Below are 21,744 nucleotides of genomic sequence, written 5' to 3'. Positions count from 1 at the left end.
TGAGGTGTTTGTTCGATTTGACTTTGTAATTTTAAGTGACTAAATTTAAATCTTCTTAGAGACCGTTGTAAAATGATATTAGTGTTTTTTTTAAGTGGTATCATCCATTTGCTTAAATAAATAAAGAGGATCCTAACCCTCAAACTAGTAAAATCAAAATTATTAAATATTCTTAATATTCAAGTACACTAGATAAAATAATAATAAAAAATGTGAAGTAAACACTAGATAAAATAATAATAAAAAATGTGAAGTAATAATGATATACCATAATATAGCAATAACATGCAGCAAAAATGAAAACTACTAACTAGCTTATTAAAAGCTTATTATATCTTAGAAGCTTACAAGTCCAGTAGAAATGGAATAAAAAATGAGGTACCTTGTTGAAAAATGTTAAATAAAAAATGGAATGTACTTCAGCTAAATGATTTGGCAACTATGAGGTACGTGAATCTCATCAAGTCCAGTAGACTAACTGTGAGTGCCAAACAAACATATATTGGTTAATCACCAAACATATATTGATTATGTTCTTAGGTATGTTCAATGGAATAAACCATTTTCTATCAGAAGATTCCCATGAAACAATAAAATTTCCAGATAAAGTTTGTTAAGACAAGAATCACATTGAGATAGACGGATTAATAATATCGCTAGAGAAAAAATAAACGTAAGGTAGACAGTATCAAGAAGTGATCAGCAGAAAAGCAAAAATTCAAACTCAAGGTAGTAGAAACAGACATTGTTTTGAACAAACAGTACCATAAGGTGGATTGGAGCTTCCAACCCATCAAAGAAATTTTTATAGATTTTTTGCCAAATAATCTGTTCAGATTTTAGTTTGCATCTTTGTTTAAGTGGGTTCTGTTGCCACTTTTGAGACGAAGATGGGAACACAATATGTTAAGAAAACACAGTTCAGAGGGCGCCAGGGCGGATTAGATAAGAGCTAGAAAACTTGAGATAACAGGCCAAATATCAAAAGAAATCAAGAAATTCGTCTCATTAATCAATGTATTGTGATCACAATAAATTGTTTTAAATTTCAAGAACTATTATCACCATACAAGGACTCAAACATCCAAAAGGCAATTCATGAAACAACATTAATGTATATTTTGAACGTTAACATTGTTCAAGGCTGCCCAAGGCTGGTTTGGATCATTCAAAACTTGATCCAATGAACATATCTCCCATGGTAATCAACATGATCCACATCCACAAATATGGCATCAGGGTATCTGAAATGAAAGAAAAAGTAAGTTATTAATTATTTTATAAAAAGAATTGTAAACTACATAAATGAATTAAGTTACAAGTTACATACATTTCATCGAAATCATAATCAAGTTCACCCATAACTTTCCGAACCACAGCAGTACTCTTGGTGATTTTCTTCTTCAATTCTACAAAAAAAAAAAAATAGTTAATCAACATTAACATTGTTCTAATTACACATAACGACACTAGGAAACAAAAGTTTAAAAATGAACAGGCCACTAAACGTACTTCACATTTACAATACAATTCTCCAGATTATTCACTGTTAAATAAATTCCAGGACTTCTGGCATGTACTTGTAAAGGAAGGAAAAATGGTGCTATTAAATTAACACAGTACAATCAAAACTTCAACTGGAACTACGCAATGTTGAACAAATGAGCTACTTGCAATTCTTAATAGTCAAGATTCTTAATCACAAGTTAGATAGGTATGCGAAGTTTTTAAACAAAATAGTTGGTGTGAATAGCAAAACTAAAAAAAAAATTAGAAAGATAGAGATACTCAAGTGTCAAAAACTCTAAAAAAAAATTAGCGTGCTTGTATTGGGATAAAAATTCTAAGTAATCATCACAGGTTCTCTATTTAACATTAGTTTAATTCCCGTTGCGCACTCTGACCATTATGGCCTTTACAAACATAAGAACAAACCATTAACCAATTTAAATTACCTATTTTCATTTATTATAATTTTTATATAAGATTTAGTTTTTCAGAGTAGTATCATGGAAAACTATTAGGTGAGAATCATATTATGAAATACTAAATCAGAGTAGTAACTATATATACTAGCAAGGATAGAATTATTATGTATCTGCACCTGCTCGGAAAAACATTTTGCTTACATTTATCCATTCCTAGACAAGTTCAACGTGGAAATGTAGAAGCTGGGGAAAGTAGCATTAGGCTAGATGCACGTTAAATTGGTTTTCTATGTGAAAACAGACAGATAACAAGTTATATGCATGCACATCTAATGAATAATGATTATCACTAATGAATGGGGCTGTTATGTTTTACATAATCTTTATCAAATAGCAGATCGAATCCCTCATTAACTAGTTTGTATATGCCACGCCAGAAAATTTAGTAAGTATTCCTGTTAACAGTTAACACATGAGCCAAAATTTTATCCAATTCTTCAACTTAGAATACATTAAAAGAACAAGGATAAAACATGATATACAATTTATTTTTAAACAACAAAAGAACTTCTATTAACAGCAGTACCCCGCATAAGACGTAGTAAGGTGCACACTAAAATGTTACAACTGTCTAAACCGCAACAAGACAAATACTAAAACAGAGTTGGAAAGACAAACTTCTATGGCTACAAACGTGATGCAGATGCAGAAAACTGGTAAAACTCCAACAGGACACAATCACAAATACACCCAAAAATCAAGTGCAACATATGATTAAAAAGGCAAATTCACTAACTAATAAAAATATTCCAGAATAAGGTTATTTATATCCCAAAAATTAAACGACTTACTTTTTCGCCGAGTGCGCGTAATATGCTCTCCATAGAGGTTGCTTAAAGTCTGGTTATGGTTCCTCAATTCTTGCAAATTATCGTGTAGTAAGGTCAGGTCATTAAAATCTGCAAATGGCTGCTCCAACTCCACATCAAGCCCCAAATCAAAATCAAATCCCTCGGCACCCTGATCTCCCAAAGCAAGTGCCTAATTGGGCATCAACATTCACATTAGAAAATCAGCACCCTGAACTTAATTCAAGTATAAATAAAAAAAACAAAACAAAGGTGAAGTTAAAACGTGCACTAGACATCAATATGAATACCTCCTGCGCATTGAGGTGCGCATCATCTGTAGCCATGCTTGCAGGCTCCTCAGCACCCTGATCTCCCAAAACAAGTGCCTAATTGGGCATCAACATTCACATTAGAAAATCAGCCCCCTGAACTTAATTCAGGTATAAATAAAAAAACAAAACAAAGGTGAAGTTAAAACGTGCACTAGACATCAATATGAATACCTCCTGCGCATTGAGGTGCGCATCATCTGTAGCCATGCTTGCAGGAAGGTTTTTGTTATTCAAAAGCTTCTTCCCCTTCCTCTTAAACCCTGCCAAAAAAAAATAATATATGTTATATAACTGTTTGACACAAACAATTCCAAAAATTTCTTAATTTTAAGAATCAGCTCACCATAACCATACATATTAAGGGACCAACTAGGACATTCACTCCTCTTGTAAGTACAAGAGCATACCCAATTCGCTTTCAAACTACAAAACTCATGATGCCATTTCTAAATTCTAATCCTATAAAAGGATAAAGAAAAGAAAGAAAGAAAAAGAAAAAAAAAAACAGTGGTCGAAACTCTAAATGTAGCATGTCCTTCTAAACATTGATGAAAATAAGACCACAATCACTAAACCTACCTAAGATGCTAAGATTTGTCTTACTCCCCTCCACCCCTCATCACTCAAACACATAAAATATAGTATAAATCAATAATCAAACTACCAGTGTTGAAGAGCAGTGTTGAAGAGAAAGGGATTGATCAACATATAAACTATTGACAAAAGACAACATGAAACTTACTCCTAATCTTGTAAGGGAGAAAAGCACGACCAGCATGAGCTTTCTTGTAACCAGTAGCCAGTTTTCTTGTCAATCGACAGTTCTTTCTAGCCTTAGATACGATTTTCCTTGAGCGCTCTTTCTGCCTATAAGCCTCGACAGCCCGATCACCCTGGTTAAAGAACAGGTAAGAATTAGAATAAGAATATCACGGATAATCGAATTCAACGACATGTTTTACTCATTTGCTGAACATATGAAATTGAATGAAGATTCAAACTAAAGAACCAATGAGGCTACATTTAGAAGCTAACAATTCGATTAAAGAACCAATGAAGCTTAGGTCAAAATTTGGATTAAGTTTCTGATGTGATTTTTCCAGAATATACATATGCGGTATTATCATAGAACAGCATACTCCACTTAAATTTTGTTCTCAGGTGTAGCTACATTTATTAGTTAGTTTAACTGTAGCATTATTCTGTAAATATGTTCTGAGTAGATATTTGAGTAAAACAAATGAAAATAAAACTTTTGAAAAGGAAGAAATTAAAAAAAAGGAGTTCCACGATTTGTTTAAAAAACAACCGAAACAGTCAAAAAGCCATATTAAGAATTTAAATAAATATCCTTCAACATGAATGAACATATATTAAAATTTACCCCCCACTACAGTCTTGGCAGCCCCCAGTGCAGTCTTGGCAGTAGCCAAATCACTCTCAGCTTTTTCAACTCTCTCTCGAGCCACAGCAACATCATCCTAAGTAAAACAAGTAAAACAAACATACAAAAAATTAGTAGGTGTAGACATAGAAAATCTACACACAGATAAGCTTATTAACAAAACAAAAAGAAACCAAAATCTACAAACAGTTATAGACATAGAAAATAGGTATAATTACACACAAATAAGCTTATTAACAAAACAAAAAGAAACCAAAACCTGCAATAGATAGATTAACAGATCAAACTTAGAACAAAAATTACAATAAAATCAAATTGTTGCATAGAAAAATAGAAATTAATAGATATAATTACACACAGATAAACAGATAAACTTATTAATAATCAAATTGTTGCATAGAAAAATAGAAATTAATAGATATAATTACACACAGATAAACTTATTAATAACAAGAACAAAAAGAACAAAAAGAAACCAAGATCTGCAATAACAGGAACAATAAGAACAAAAAGAAACCAAGATCTGCAATAACAGATCTATAAATAACAGTTGAAGAAACATAAACATCTGCAAGAAAGTGATTCAAAACCTAAAACACTACCATTGGAAGAGTGAAAGAAGCACCTTCATCCCGTGATATTCTTATTCTAATTCTTACCTGTTCTTTAACCAAGGTGATCGGGCTGTTGAGGCTTATAGGCAGAAAGAGCGCTCAAGGAAAATCGTATCTAAGGCTAGAAAGAACTGTCGATTGACAAGAAAACTGGCTACTGGTAGAAAGCTCATGCTGGTCGTGCTTTTCTCCCTTACAAGATTAGGAGTAAGTTTCATGTTGTCTATGGAGTAAGCAACGAGTGTGTCGAAGGATATACTACCGCTCAATAAACATTTAAAATTCCCGCTCCTATAGAGCGGAATCGGATCTTTGTGGATTGGACGCGGATATTGTATTGGGCCCAAACAATATTGTGTTGAAAGCCCAAACAATTCATTTGAATGAAAAAAGAAAATAGAGAAAATAAATCGAAATTAAAATTAAAAAAAAATATATATTGCTGGGATGAAAGTTCCTAAAAAAAACAATGATTATTCTCGGATCTCACATACAATCATTTTCTTTTCATTCTTTCAAAGGAGGAGAAAGGATGTTGGGAATAGATTTCTTCTTTTCATTCTTTCAAAGAAGGAGAAAGGATGTTGGGAATAGATGAAAGTTTTGTGAGGAGGGAGAGGGAATATATGAAATAGACGATAGATCTGTGAAAAGGGAGAAGAGGGAAATTCCATTGAGGTTGGGAATGGAAGAGAGTTTTGTGAAGAGGGAGAAAGGAAGATTGTATCATGTTGTTGGTTGTTATGGTTGTTGTTGGATTTGTGAACTTGAGATAAACACAGAGAGGACATGAAGAATGAAAACAACTGTGATGTGAAATGAAAGTATTTAAAAGCAACGCAGCCGCACCAACACAAACTAGGGTTACATATGTTGACCCGACAACAACATAGTACAATATATGCATATGATATGATGAGTCCAGCCCATTAATCTTTTTGGTCCAAATATTTCTGAAAACTTTTATTATTATTATTTGAAAATTGTTTTTCTTACATAGGAAACTTCACAATGACCCAGATAAAATACATAAATGCCCTCAGCAGTGGTTCAGCGGTTGTTAACAACCACTGGGAAAACCGTCGGCAGTTAACTACCACTGACATCAGTGGTAATTAACTGTTGTTGTGTTCGTAACATAAGAACACATAGAACCCAACTTCCAGCCACTCTATCATCACTATCTCTCTCTAAAAATTCAAAATTTTCACTTTCTCTCTAAAAAAAACTCTACCAAATCATCCAATTTTTTCCACTAAATCACAAGTAAGTTATCACTTATGCTATTGTCATAAATTTTAGTTAGTATATATGTTTATATGTTTGTAATTTTAGTTGTAGTTTAATTTTTAAATTTTGAATTTTTTTTAATATAGTTTTTTTTTTTGTAGTGGCCGGGGTTTGAACCCTAGACCTTGCATATTTCATGCATTGTCCAACCAACTGAGCTAAACTCACGAGGACTTTTTTTTAATATAGTTATGTTGTAGATCTGAAATGTTATTAACAAATATTAAGAGTACTTGTTATAATGGAGTTATATTGCTTAAATTTATATTTTTTTCGAATTATATAAATTTTTTAGGGTTTGATTTATTTAGTTTTAATATAGTTATGTTGTAGATCTGAAATGGTATTAACAAATGTTATGAATACTTGTTATAATTGAGTTATATTGCATAAATTTATATTTTTTTCGAATTTTATAAATTTTTTAGGGTTTATTTAAGATATTTAGGGTTTATGTAAAATTTTCACTACAAATGTTTGAATGAGTTTTTCATTGATTATTTTTAATTTTTAACTGTGTAGATTTGAAACAATGACCGGGTGGATCGACATTCATGCAGAATTCAACGGCGGAGAACCTCAGAGGTTGAAGGTTCGGTGCCTTGGTGTAACGTTAAGAGGTCTCAAGGATCAACTTAATGAATTCAACCAAGGAGTCAACCCCAAAGACACAAGGAGGGTGGAATTAGTTCGGTATAAACGTCCAACGCTCGACGAGAGGACGAAAACGTGGATAGCATGTTTTGGGAGCACAACATGTTCCAGTGGATCGATACGCGGGTAACGTTGCTGAGATTAACTGAAGATATCATCAAAAGTTTGATTCCGCCAGAAGATCGTGATTAGGTAGGGAATGCATCTTCCAACTCCAACAATTGTCTTCTTTGAATGAGGTAATTCAAACTTGCCAAACAGCAGTTCTCCAGCATTCGTCCGACATTCTCATTGTTCCTTTCAAAAGATTAAATTTTTGTTAGGTTGGTTTAGATGAAGGTATTGAAGTCAAAGAAGTTGACTCCGAAGTTTAGGCTTAGAGCCTTTGAGATAGCTTTCAAAACAAGATATTAGGTAATGCTGGTTATGTAAGCTATCTTCATTTTGGTTGTGTAATGTCTATAACAATGGCTACCTTGCAAGATACTTTGTTCCTCTTATTTCATCTAATATTATGACTATGACTACCTTCTTTTGTGCAATTTATTTATGTTGTTGAATTCATTCCCATTATATTCATAATCATTCATGTTGACAAGGTCTTGCACAATTGCTTCCAAAAATAAACAAACCTTCATTTCATTTCATAATATAGTGTTACATAATTTGGTTTCCAAACCTTCATTTCATTTCATAATAGTGTTACATAATTTGGTTTCCAAACCTTCATTTCATTTCATAATAGTGTTACATAATTTGGTTTCCAAAGCTTCATTTCATTACACAAGGTCTTACATACTAGTGAACCTACAAAAACTAAAGCAAAATACATTGTTCCTCTTATTTCACTTCTTTTGCATTATCATGTTGAGGAATTGCATGATAATAGATGCAAAAACCAAGTACTTCAGCATCCTTAAATCAACAGCCAAAAGTTCCAATTTAGAGTTCAGTCTTGTCTTCCATTTTGCATCAATTGCATTTCGCTTGCCAGCCTCTCTCCCATCAAGCACCCTTTCATTTACAGTCTCTCTTCCATCATTTCTACCCTCTGCATTTGCAACTTCTTCTGCCGCAAGAATTACCTCCCATTCAATATAAAATACTCACAATTTCGGGGATCGTTCTGCAATTACATAAATGGAGAAATCAGAAACAAAAACAGGAAGAGAATGTGTACAATGTGGTGCTACAATTTCAGAGGTAAATAACAAATATACCTTGTGATATGGACATGTGTAGAATAATCTCCCACTGTTCTTTAGGGTGTCTGATCTAAACATTACTGCAATTACTATCTGATACGGACCAATAAACTTCGGAGTCAACTTCTTTGACTTCAATGCACGACCAACACCGGTCATCGATGTAACTCTCAAGAACACGTGATCTCCTTCTTGAAACTTAAGGTCTTTCTTACGCTTATCATGATAACTCTTTTGTCGACTCTGCGACGCTTTCTTCTTTTCTTGAATCATTTTCACCTTCTCAGTAGTCTGTTCAACAATTTCTGGTCCTAAAACCACACTTTCACCTGTTTCAAACCAACACAACGGAGTCCTACACCTCCGACCATACAAAGCCTCGAAAGGTGCCATTCTAATACTTGAATGGTAACTGTTATTATATATGAACTCTATCAACGGGAGATGACTATCCTAAGTTCCACCTTGCTCAAGTACACAAACTCTCAGCAAATCTTCGAGCGACTGAATCGTTCTTTCCGACTGACCATCTGTTTGAGGATGATACGCCGAACTCAATCTCAACTTAGAGCCTAAAGCCTCTTGCAAACTTTTCCAAATCTTAAGCACAAATCCAACTGCAGCTAATTCAAGATCATGAGTAGGATAGTTTCGTTCATGAATTCTCAACTGTCTTGATGCATACGCAACCACTTTACCATCTTGCATAAGTACACTACCTAAGCCTAACTTGGACGCATCACAATACACCACAAAAGGTTCATCAGGTTTCGGCAAAATCAAAACTGGAGCCGTCGTCAAACGCTTCTTCAATTCATTAAAACTGTTCTCACAATGAACATCCCACACAAAGGTTTTACCTTTACACGTTAACTGCGTTAACGGAAGTGCTAACTTAGAAAATCCTTCTATAAATCTTCGGTAGTAACCTGCCAAACCCAAAAAGTTTCTAATCTCTGTAACTGACTTAGGAGTCTCCCATTGTGATACTGCTTCAACTTTAGATGGATCGACTGCAATACCACTACCAGAAATAACATGGCCAAGAAAACTTACCTCATTCAACTAGAATTCACACTTAGACAATTTAGCATACAATTTCTTCTCTTTCAGCACTTGCAAAACAATCTTCAAATGTCCCGCATGTTCTTCTTCTGTCTTAGAGTAAATCAAGATATCATCGATGAACACAACCACAAAGCGATCCAAAAATGCTTGAAAGATGCGATTCATATACTCCATAGAAACACCAGGTGCATTACTAACACCAAAAGGCATCACCTTATATTCATAATGTCCATATCGCGTCCTAAAAAGTCGTCTTCTGCATATCTTAATCTTTCACTTTAATCTGGTGATAACCTGACCTCAAGTCAATCTTGTTGAACACACGTGCACCCACTAACTGATCCATCAAGTCAACAATTCTTGGAAGTGGATACCTACTTTTTTATAGTTACTTTATTCGGTTGTCAATAATCAAAGCACAACCCCATACTTCCATCTTTCTTCTTAACCAACAATATCGGTGCTCCCCAAGGTGAAACACTCGGTCTTATAAACTTCTTATCAAGTAAATCTCCCAACCGTTTCTTCAACTCAGCCAACTCAGAAGCTGACATACGGTAAGGTGTCATAGACACATGCTTCGTTCCCGAAACAAGATCAATAGAAAATTCGACCTCTCTCTCCGGCGGTAGACACTTCCTGATGTGCTGGTAAGATCAAACAACAATCTCTTCAGGAAAACTTCGGGAAATCCTCACACAATTTGCAACTTATCACTCACTACTTGATTCTCAATAGACAGTGACGCCATCAACGAAACCATCAAAATTCCATCACGTGCTAACTGCCTCAGCTGCTTAGTAGACAAAAACTCTGCTCCACTTTCTTCTTCGGCGGAAGGAAAGTACGCCGACTTACTAAAACTATTAATATGAACATGGTTGTACTCCAACCAGTTCATACTAAGGGTTAAACAACAAACAACAAACAGACAACTCAATGACGGTATCTCAACCATCAACGACACTACTCGACTCATCTATTTGGCCGGATGGACCGACCTGCTCTGATACCAATTGTAACACCCCGTTTTCCCAACTTGAAAATTTCATCATAAATCAGAGTATTTAAATCACAAACGGAATGTCACATACTTCTTTAAAACCACAAAATAGATAATAATAATTATCTTTCAAAATTCAACGTCAAAATCTATAATCATGCAGCGGAAAATATTCAACATAATAAAAGTCTTGGCACACAGGCCTTATCAGAAATCTCATAAGTCTTAGTTAATGTTTATTCATAAAAAGTTCATGAAAGCAAGCCCCATCCCGTTACATATCAGAGCACCTAGACACAAAGTGAGGAGTCCACTCACGAACGCCTCTAGTCTTTATTACCTGCAAGTTACCCATACGAAGGGCAACATTTTCAAGCAGAAGGGGTGAGATTTCACAGTCAATAAATTAAGCATATAACAACATAAAACTTTATTAACATATCAAACATTTATCATTTAGCATCATATCAAATCATAATCAGGTATCACCATATATTCAAAAACTTAAGACATCATAAACATCAGCATTAATAATCATTTAGTATCATATTATTATCATCATCAATCATAAACAGACATCATCATCAAAACATCATCATCAAATCAAAATCAAACACCATCATCAAAACATCATAAACAAACATCATCGTCAAAACATCATCGTCAAACATCATCGTTAAATCATCATTAAATATAAGTTATGACGACTCTACAATGCAACTACAACTTCAACAACAACTTAGACAACTTCAACGACAACTTCATTATGCATGTGGTACCACCAGGGCATTAAGCCCCCTTCGCTAAGGTCATATTTGGACCTGTCGGGCATTAAGCCCCCATCGCTAAGGTCATATTTGGACCTGTCGGGCATTAAGCCCCATCGCTAAGGTCATAAAGGACCTGTCAGGCATTAAGCCCCCATCGCTGACTATGCAACAACACAACTCTAAATGCAACTTGGACGACAACGTGAATATCTTATACAACTCCATTAAAATAGACAACTTCTTAAATCATGACAACTTAGACCAACTCATGCAACTTCAAGACATTAACAGTTAACAGCAGTAAACAGCAACAATTACAGCATATAGCAGTATTTAAAATAACATATCAACATTAGAGGAAATGAATCGTAACAACTTATCATCATAAAACATCATAAATAATTCTTATACATCATCACTACTAATCTCAGTCACCTAAACAGACTCCTGGAACTTCTGAAAGTATCCCAAACAACCCTCTTTATTACTTCTAAGATCAACTCATGAATACACGTGCGAAGGGGTCGCATGGAAAACAACTTGGGCAACTAACAGTCTAGCTCGCAGTGGCGAGCGATGCTGCTCGCAGTTGCGAGTTCAGGTCTTGCTCGCAGTGGCAAGCGATTCTGCTCGCAGTGGCGTGCGGTCTGGGTTAGCTCGCAGTTGCGAGTGCTCTAGCTCGCAGTTGCGAGCGATGACAGTTCAGGCTCGGGCAGAAACCTAAAAACTTCAACTTTTCATATCTCTTCATGATTCTAACACCAAAACAACATCTAATTAACACCCTAATGTATATCTGAGGTTTGTACACTAGTTTTGTATCAATCTAACATCTTTTCATGGTTTAATCATCAAATCGGTCATATAACCCTAATCCCAATTCTCACCAAAACTCAACCTAATCATGTTAAATTCATTCTACAGAATTATACCCTTAATAATATTGAAAGTTAGTCTCACCCTTACCTGGATTGAGGCTTTCATACAAAATAAATGACTCAACGGCATCAACAATTCCAAAACCGTTTCATAGCTTTGCATCTTCTTTCACCAGCATGGTAACTTTAAACGAGCACTGTTTTCTCGTCCACGTGATAGTAACTGTCCAATTTCCATTTGCATAAATCCATACGAATCTGCTTTAAATGAATTAGTGCTTCTCCATCTCCAACTATGTCATACAACAAAGTCTTTAATGTCTTCTCTTCCATCAAATAGTGTGCCGCCGTTTTTAATAATATGTTCTTTTTCCAATATCTCTAGGTTTATTAGGTTTAGAAAGCTTATATAAATATGCATATCCTAGAAGTTAGGTGGCTGGCGGTACATACTTGTTTTTCTTAAACATATATAAATATATATCAGGTTACTAAAGTATACTCACTAGTTCTACTTCTTGCATCCCTCAAAACTACTCTTTTCCTCGTAATCTTATTTATTTCTAAATTAAATATATATATCTCCCACTAAATATATACAATAGGGGCTACTAATAAATATATTTCTACACAAAATAACCCCACAACTTAATATTTTTATTTTATTTCTCATATCTTATTTTATTAAATAATAAAATAAGTCTCAACACCTCATAACACCTCTATAAATCATAACATCACATAAATCACATAATTTTCATATAAATCATGTAAACCACTTAAATTCATGAATTATATAAACATATATATATATATATATATATTAAACCTCGTTAAATTAATTAAATAATTAAGGCGGGCGTTACAACTAGGTTCGATTCCCAGCTAGTAGCTCAATTGGTAGTGGGAATGCATTGAAGTAGTACTTATCCCCAGGTACTAGGTTCGATTCCCACGGGAGGCAAAAACACTAGTATGGTGAGGGGGCTAGTGATTAAGCTTGTGAGTAACAGTGCAGTGCGGTGGGTGCAGTGCCTTGCGAGGGGCCCACCGGGCTGTTACAATTGGCATCTTGACCCACTGCTGCAAGCAATTGCCCACCATAATATCCTTTCAAAAAACAACCATCAAGCCCAATAAAGGGTCTGCAACCAGCCTTAAAACCCAATTTGCAAGCCTCCAAGCATATGTAAATCCTTTGAAATTGAGGAGGGGAATTAGGGATAGGTATCACATCTACGAGGCATGATGATCTTGGATTGCTCCTTAATAATTCATGAGAATAATCCCATATCCTACCATATTGCTCCCTCAGACTTCCTTCCATCAACTCTCTAGCCTCTTTGATTGCCCTAAACAACTTTGAGTCATTGACATGTATACCAAACTCCCTTTTCAAGTAATCAAAACACTCACTATAAGTGATGCTTGGTTGAATCTTAATTTGATGTTGGAGCTTGTTTACAACCCACTTTCTAGTTGCTTGCTTGTTCTCGAAACCTCTGCAACATGTATGATCAGGATAGTAAGTCTTGACTTGAAAGCTTTGATTCACCTTGCTCCATGAACAATATATCTCCCAACTACAATCATTTTGGGCACACTTTGCTCTTGCTCTTTCTTTGCCATTCTTAGCCCACCTTATGTTCCTTCCATAAAAGATGTTGTAATCTTTGACAGCATTCTTGAAAGTCATCAACTTATCAAACTCCATGCCAATTTCCAAGTGTATTTGACCAAACTGTGCATTTGGATCAAACTGAGGGAATACATCTCTCTCATTCCCTTCTCCTTCACTGCTAATTGGACTTTTCAATTCTTCAGAATGATAGGAGTTTACATCATCATTCTCACTGCCTACATTTCTTCAGAATGATAGGAGTTTACATCATCATTCTCACTGCCTACATCAACATGCACATTACCATAGTTTTCTGCCACTGGCACATCAGCATCATTTTCTGCTACTTCCTCCATATCTTCTGGCTCATCAGCATCATTTTCATCTTCAACTGCAGCATCATAATAATCAAACTCAACATCATATCCATCCTCAGATTCATAATCATCCTCAGCATCATATTCATCATCCTCAGTGTGTGTGTTAGAAGGTATATACATAGAATCCTCAGAGTCATCATCACTAGGCATATGATCATTTGCAGCTGCATTTAAATCAGGTATCTCTTCACCATTTTCTTCAGGCACATGATGGTCTTGAGGATCTTCTTTCTCAGTCTCACCAACATCTTCTTCACCACCAGTGAGTAATGGTACTGGAAATTCAATCACAGGATCATCCACGTCATGCTCATAATACAAGTGAACTTCATTGTTGGATATAATAGCAATGTTCACCATCCCAACAACATCAGTGTCATCAACGACTTCAAACAATCCAGTTCTGAACCCTAGCTCAGCATCCAAACACCAGATGTGTGAAATCTTAAAATAGCGAGCACAACTCTTCACAAGATCATCAAGCATAAAGCGATTGATGTAATCAGTACACATGTCTTCCCAAACACAATATTCCCCTCCAACATAGTCCAAATCATCATCATCAGCGATGAAATGTCCACCATGATGCAAAATCAATGTTGCCTTTGGTTCCATCTGATCAAAACATATACATAAACACCATTATTCACCTTCGAATCCCATAGTCAGTCTAAACCATATACATAAATCAAACCCTAAATGTTTTTTACAAAAAAAAACGAGATCCATTTTATCCATGTTAATGTTATGTGCAATAAACTAAAATAAATAATGTTCTAAGCTATTCATCTTCATATTAACATAGTATTTTACACATTATTCATATTTTGCAAGTTTTTACACAAAACAACAACAACAACAACATCAACAAAGCTTAAAGGTGATGTTTTTCTTACCTTAAACAAGCAGAAGCAAGATACGCAAGCAACAAGACAGCGACAGGAACAAGTTGAAGCTCAAAGACACTATCAGTTGGTTTCCTTTTAGAGGAGCTCAAACAAAGAAACACTTTTGAGGGGGAAAATGACGTTATATTCCTTTTATATGTGCTAGCAACTGATGTTATTCTAACACTTTCATTTAAGTCTTGTCTCTTTATATCCTCCTTTGCCACGTACGCTCATGAAGTGGAAAAAAAACAGGCCAGATCAGCAAAGAAAACGGCCAGTTAACGTTTTGGACCTAAATGACTAACGGAAGAAACATTCGGGGAGTTTTTGATTCGTTTCGGTGAGCCAGGGATGTGCCTGATAGCGAGGCACACTTCCAGGGACGAAAATGAGGGTTTACTCTGTTATTTATTTATAGTCGCCAGAATTTCTTCTCATGTTTAATTCTAACTGGGCCTTCTTTTGTGTTTGCTTTTCACCACGCCTTTTGTGATATGTTATATATGGTCCTCCTAGTTTATTTTCATATTTTGCAATTGTTAGTATTTTTTTCTTCATTTTCAACACTATTGATATTGAATGTGTATTTCTCTATATATGACTAAACAATTATTCAACAATTTATCTCTTTTTCATCTTATCACATTTGATTATTTGTAAATAAAATTATTATATAACTTTTAGTAGGGAAATACTAAACTTTTAATGTGTATAAAATAAAGGGTTAAATATGTTTTTGGTCCCTATAAATATACCAACTTTTCATTTTAGTCCCTCTAAAATTTTCCTTCAACTTTTAGTCCCTATAAAATTTTTAATCACTACTTTTGGTCCCTATTTTAAAGTAAAATCATATGTAGAATTCATATTTTTGAATAAAATTTTGCAGAAAAATTCATAATATTATAAGAATCTCTCCTAAAAGAATTTAGAATTTTTTAACAAAACATGAATTTAATATGAATTTTTATATTTTTTATGGTTAAAAATTCATATTTAATTTGTGTTTTGTTAACAAATTCTAATTTTTTTTGGGAAATATTTTTACAATATTCTACACATTTCTGCATAATTTCATTAAAAAAATACAAAAACTAACTTTAAAATAGGGACCAAAAGTAGTGATTGAAAATTTTATAGGGACTAAAAGTTGAAGGAAAATTTTATAGGGACTAAAACGAAAAGTTGGTATATTTATAAGGACCAAAAACATATTTAACCCTAAAATAAACTATTCCAGTAACTAATCTAAACTCACTAAGTCAGTCGAGGCAAATACATCTAATATTGTCTTTTCCTTTGATTCATCCCTGCATCAGAGCCATTAGTACATCTACCAAAACTTATATACAATTTGTCATTAGTATTGAATGTGACTTTTCTTAAGCAAATTCACATTAATATGTGACTAGCCGACTCAATTAAGAAAACACAACCACTATTACAACACATATTTCACATGATTATGAAAAAAAAAATCAACATAATGTAATCTTTGCCTCTTACCTGAATTTTGGCTTAGCACCGATGTTTTCTTTTTGAATTAACCCTCCTGTTGTTAGGGAAAGGGACATGTAATTCGGAGTTCGATCGACTGGTAAATAAAGTCTGGTCTAGTGGTTGGTTTGCGATCTTGGAGTTTGCTTCTCTTAAGGTCTCATATTTAGGCATGACAATGGGGTGGGGTGGGGACGGGTTTTACATTCCCCGTCCCTATACCCGATTCTCATATACTTACCTGTTACCCTACCCATACCCAATGAGGATGAAAAATTGAACTCCGTCCCCGTCCCCTGCGGGTTCGGGTATCCCCTCCCCATCCCCGTCCCCGCATTGAATAATTTTTTAATAAAAAAATAGAAGCTTTTTTTCAACCCCCAGAGAAATGTTCTAATGTATTATCCAACAATATGCTCACTTTAATATATGTTAGACCGATTGATTTAGTTGCTCCTTTAAATACAATGGCAGTTTTTTATAACACCCCAATTATCAAACAAAATAACATGGCATATCAGCATAAAATTTCCATCCGGAATCAAAAATTGTTTCCATCCGGAATCAAGCTCGAGTTCTCTCAGACTATTCATACTTTGGTGGAATTCGTTAACCACTTGAGTACAATTGTGATTATTTACAAATATTATCTATTACGACACAAATTGGTTATAAGAAATTAAAATTAAGGATTTTCGCTGAAAATAAATTTTGAAAAACAAACAAACAAAGTAATGGATCCATCCATTAAGCCAAGGTCTAGTTAGTCATATGGGGCCAAACTCTTACTTTATTCTCCTTATGTTGATGATATTAAGGTTTTCTCTCAAGATACTAAAAGGAATTTAGAAAATGTTATGTCTTTGTTCAAGCTCTATGGTGACACAACTAGCCAATAGGTTAATCCTCAAAAATGCAAATTCTACTCTGATGCTTTGTCGGCAAGTAAAAGCAAGAAATCTATGTCGTTCTTGGCTCTGCGCCATGTGAGTTTCCTTTCAATTACCTTCGTGTTCCTATCTCCAAGGGAAAGTCTAAACTATAAAGCAATTTACCTTGTGCATATTGTTGATGAGATAAAGGTGAAAATCTCATCTTAAAAAGGCTGTCTTTTGTCCATCATGGGTAGAGTCCAATTTACCTTACTCGTGGTATTGTTTTATGCAATTTCCACATTTATGCACGACCTAAAAATCTACTCAAGGTTATGGATACTTGTATGAGAAATTTTATTTGGTCATTAGATACTTTTAGTAGGAAAGTTCTCGCTGTTGCCTAGAACAAAATGTGCCTATATGTAGATAATGGCTGTATCAGACCTCTAAGGCAAGTCATTCAAGTTGCAAGCTTGAAATATTGGTGGAATGTTTACTCTTCTATTAAAAATTGGGCTTTTTTTTTGTAGACCTCAAAAAAAAAAAAATGAGGGAAAAGACCTCAATTCTTAATAAACAGTAGTCCTAAACATTATCATGCCAAATCATCTATATGCATGGTCTGGCATTAAAAAGGGTTTTGATATAGTTTGTGATGAAGCCGTTTGGAAAATTGGCAACAGAAACAATGTAATTTTTTGGACAACCGGATGACTACCTGAGTTATTTATGTCACACTGATATTACCATTCTTATTTATGTTCATTCTTTAGTTCAGTTATTATTTGTCACCGGTGGTGGAGCCAGGATTATTATAAAGCCTAGACATAAGAAATTGCAAGCAAATAATCAAAAATCTAAAGAAATTGCTCAATTTATAGGGGTTTATATAAGAAATTCATGGGAATTTACATAAGAAATTGCAAAAAAATTGGGCCGGAGCCCGGGCAAGTGCCCAGGCTCACCGGGCCTTAGAACCGCCATTGTATGTCACAATGAGTTCATCTAAAATTGATATGTCTCTAGATAATTTGAGATCAAAATAATGGACTCATTTAATATCATGAATGGTCTCATTACAAATATAGAATTAAAACAATCATTCATGTCTGAAGGTAGGGGTATTGTATAGAATACCTCATTGCTCAAGGCAAATGACACCATATATGATTTAGAGAAATAATATTTGTACAATCATTTTGTGACAACTTTTGAACAACTTTCTATCTCATACTCACATGATGTTCTTTTCCTCTCTCTTCTTTTCTCTCTCTCCATTGTTTTTGACCAATAAGAAGAGAGAAAAACAAGTTTGTCATGAAAGTTGTCTTCAAATAGATGTACATATATCACTCCTCTATGATTTATTTTCATATTCATCTTGATCATACCAATGACACACTCCTTTCATGTACTATTAGACATCTACATAACAAAGATGAGCACAAGGCATAATCACATCAAATTTCCTCCAAAAGTAGTTTCTTAGATTGTATATATCCCATATGTCGTCGCGTGAAACTTGTTGTGCTTACCTTCCATATTGCCTTCAATATCGGGTAAATCTATACTATAGGATACATGTCAAATCACCTTGTAGTCATCTCAAGGTATCAGTGACTCGAGGTAACGGCTACATCAACATCAGTTAAACGGAGATTGACAATAGGGATAACGGTGAAATAGTTTATCAACTAAAAGGATCTATTTGAAACTTAAAGGACTAACTTGAGAATTCTGTCAAACTAAAAGGACCTAATTGAAACTTTCGAAACTTAAAGAACTAACTTGAGAATTCTGTCAAACTAAAATGACCAAAAGTGGAATTTGGCCTTTAAAATATTATTAGAGTCTAAGACTAATTTGAGAATGACTTACAAGACATAAATCAATTTAACGATTTACTCGATTAAGTATTTACTTAAAAAAAATTGAAATGTCAATGTCTTGCTTGCATGACTTCCGGTTGGATATGTTTCTTTTATTCTTCCTGGATGTTTCGGTCCATCTGGGAAGGAAAGTCAGTCTTAAATCTTAATCATCTGACATACTACCTACTAATGTAAGTTCCTTAACCAATTAGAAACTGAATCACAGTTATTGCTTGCAAATATTCAACACGCACCACGTACTCACAACACAACCGCGTTATCCCACAAAGTCTCCAATATAATCCCTTTCTTTTCTATATACGCACCAGTACTCTTTGCTCCATTAACTCACAATTCACTCTTTCAATTTACATTTCACCACAACTTGTCTTGTTCCTTTAATTTCTGTCACATAATTAAAACCCCAATTCTTGTGTTCATTTGCTCATAACGTACATGGCCGATAACAAACAACCACAATTAAATGGTGCCTACTACGGCCCCGCCATTCCACCACCAGCACAACCTCACCCTCACCGCCACCGAAGCAAAAGCTGTTGTTGCTGTCTCTTCAGTTTCTTCTGGAAGCTATTAGTCACACTCATCTTTCTTGCTGCACTCGTAGTCCTTATCTTCTATCTCATTGTTCAACCTCATGCCTTCAAGTTCTATGTCAACGAAGCCAATCTAACAAAATTCGACTACAGAAACAACACACTACATTACAACATGGTGCTCAACTTCACCGCTCGCAACCCAAACAAAAAACTCAACTTCTATTACGACAAAGTTGAGGCCCGAGCATTCTATGAAGGTTCAAGGTTCGCGGATGTGGATGTGATCACAGCCATGAATTCATTCCGCCAATTTAAGAAGAGAAGTGATCCTATGAGTGGTGTTTTCTCAGGGCAACGGTTGTTGATGCTCGACAACGATCAAGTCTCTGAGTTCATCAAAGATAAGAGTGTTGAAGTTTATGATATCTATGTGAAACTCTACTTCGAAATTAGATTCAGACTCGGGAATGTGATATTTGGTCATTTCAATCCGAAAGTGAAATGTGACCTCAAAGTTCCTTTGAGTTCTAAGAATACCAGTGCAACCTTGACTCAGCTTGTGCCCACCAAGTGTGATGTTGATTTCTACTAACTTGTGCCTATGGATCGTTTTCTTGGCACAGCAGTATTGATTGGGATTTGTCTCTTCACACTTTTTTTTTTTTGTTGTTTTTTCTGTACGTAATACCTGTTATAATTGTTTAATTTCATTGTTTCTTTGGTTGTACATTACGATCATGCCTTTCTTTTCTGTGCAATAAACCATTTTTTTTTTTTCAGTACATTCCCTAGATTTGTTTGCTGTTATTAATTTAGTTTATAGTAACATTAATCTTAATATTTAATTTCCAATGAAAAAGGATACTTGATTTACAAGAAACAATTTAAATATTAACATACTCCCTCCGGTCACTATTATAAGCAAAATTTCACTTTTTAGATACATTGAATAATCAATGTATCAAGTCTATAATAAAGACTAGATACATTAATTATTCAATGCATCTAAAAAGTCAAATTTTACTTATAATAGTGACCGGAGGGAGTAACTAACAGTAACATTCCTTAACATTTGCCGGTAAAGAAATACTTGTATTTAAATATACGAAACACTAATAACGTCATACTTCCACCGTTTCAAAATACATGTCCAAGTCAACCACTTCACACATACCAATGCACAATTTTGACTGTTATTATCTTTAATTATCTAAAGTAAAAAATTATAAAAATTTAATATTTTGAAAATATTTGTCGAGACAAATCAAACAACATCTTACATGCTAATATTTGTATTTATACATTAGTTAAAAAGTATGGTCAAAGTAAGTCAAGTGAATAGTGCACATTGCAAAAATTGGACATGTATTTTGAAACGGATGGAGTATATGATATATACGCATTCTTACATTGTGTTAAACATGTGTTAAATATACTTGAGTTGATGAGATGGTGTTGGCTTGAAACCTTATTAAAACGTGTTTTCCTTAAAGTCTTAAGTTTGACTTCCCTTGGTGTCAATTTTGGTGTGTTGGTGAATACAAAACTTTGTTCTAACTTTAAATCCATAAATTGACGGTAGAATTAGACCCCGTATTAGTTGGTCTTTAATTAGGTCGAATACCGTGTTTTTAAAAATAACGAATTTAATTAGAAGAATTCTTAGGTACCCTGAAGTCTTGTAGGGTACCCATTGACAAAACTCATTAGATAATTTAAAACAAAAATATGATATGACATTGCATAATTAGATGATATATATCTACCAACCAAATGTTTTGAGGACAATTATGTTCACCTTTAATTAATTTCATTTCACGCATATATTCAATCGAGTCACACCATTTAACTAAATTTTTGTAAAGAAATTTTAAGAGCTAACTTAAAAAATGACATAATAGGATGATTTGATTAGATGAGTTGTAGTAAAGTTTTACATTATCCTTGTTTAAAAATTTATATCAAAAACCATCAACATCATATTAAGTTGTCAAAGTATATTAAGTTGGAAAAAAATAATAAAGGAAAGCATCTACAAAAGTCAATGACTTAAAA

At 34.2% G+C, this 21,744-nt stretch overlaps 1 protein-coding gene, 1 long non-coding RNA gene and 1 pseudogene across 7 annotated transcripts; 1 reads left to right on the top strand and 2 right to left on the bottom strand.

The window, feature by feature from the left end:
- Positions 1–981: 981 nt before the first annotated feature.
- LOC146910835 (uncharacterized) lies at positions 982–5,928 on the bottom strand. Of its 6 annotated transcripts, none has more exons than XM_085725692.1 (8): positions 5,176–5,928; positions 4,496–4,592; positions 3,854–4,004; positions 3,283–3,371; positions 3,088–3,165; positions 2,780–2,969; positions 1,331–1,409; positions 982–1,244 (listed from the first exon to the last, which is right to left on the bottom strand). In XM_085725692.1, exons 4-8 carry the CDS (start codon positions 3,316–3,318, stop codon positions 1,169–1,171), a joined length of 459 nt encoding a protein of 152 aa, XP_085581818.1. In that variant the 5' UTR covers positions 3,319–3,371; positions 3,854–4,004; positions 4,496–4,592; positions 5,176–5,928; the 3' UTR covers positions 982–1,168. The 6 variants fall into 6 exon arrangements, with proteins under 6 accessions (XP_085581818.1, XP_085581819.1, XP_085581820.1 ...); XM_085725693.1 differs by having other exon boundaries at positions 5,625–5,928; XM_085725694.1 differs by lacking the exon at positions 4,496–4,592 and having other exon boundaries at positions 3,854–3,868; positions 5,343–5,928.
- Positions 5,929–10,461: 4,533 nt separating this feature from the next.
- On the bottom strand, positions 10,462–12,751 carry LOC146910834 (uncharacterized). The gene is made up of 2 exons (XR_015018287.1): positions 12,087–12,751; positions 10,462–10,690 (listed from the first exon to the last, which is right to left on the bottom strand). It is a non-coding gene; the product is annotated as an uncharacterized LOC146910834 (long non-coding RNA).
- Positions 12,752–19,416: 6,665 nt separating this feature from the next.
- On the top strand, positions 19,417–20,419 carry LOC146910833 (NDR1/HIN1-like protein 10 pseudogene; annotated as a pseudogene).
- Positions 20,420–21,744: the final 1,325 nt, after the last annotated feature.

This window comes from Medicago sativa, chromosome 7, assembly GCF_051527215.1.
Source record: "Medicago sativa cultivar Bolivia chromosome 7, Bolivia_mono, whole genome shotgun sequence".
Taxonomy (NCBI): Eukaryota; Viridiplantae; Streptophyta; class Magnoliopsida; order Fabales; family Fabaceae; genus Medicago; species Medicago sativa.
Note: the sequence above shows the minus strand (reverse complement) of the source record. Positions and strands in the feature narration are given on the sequence as shown.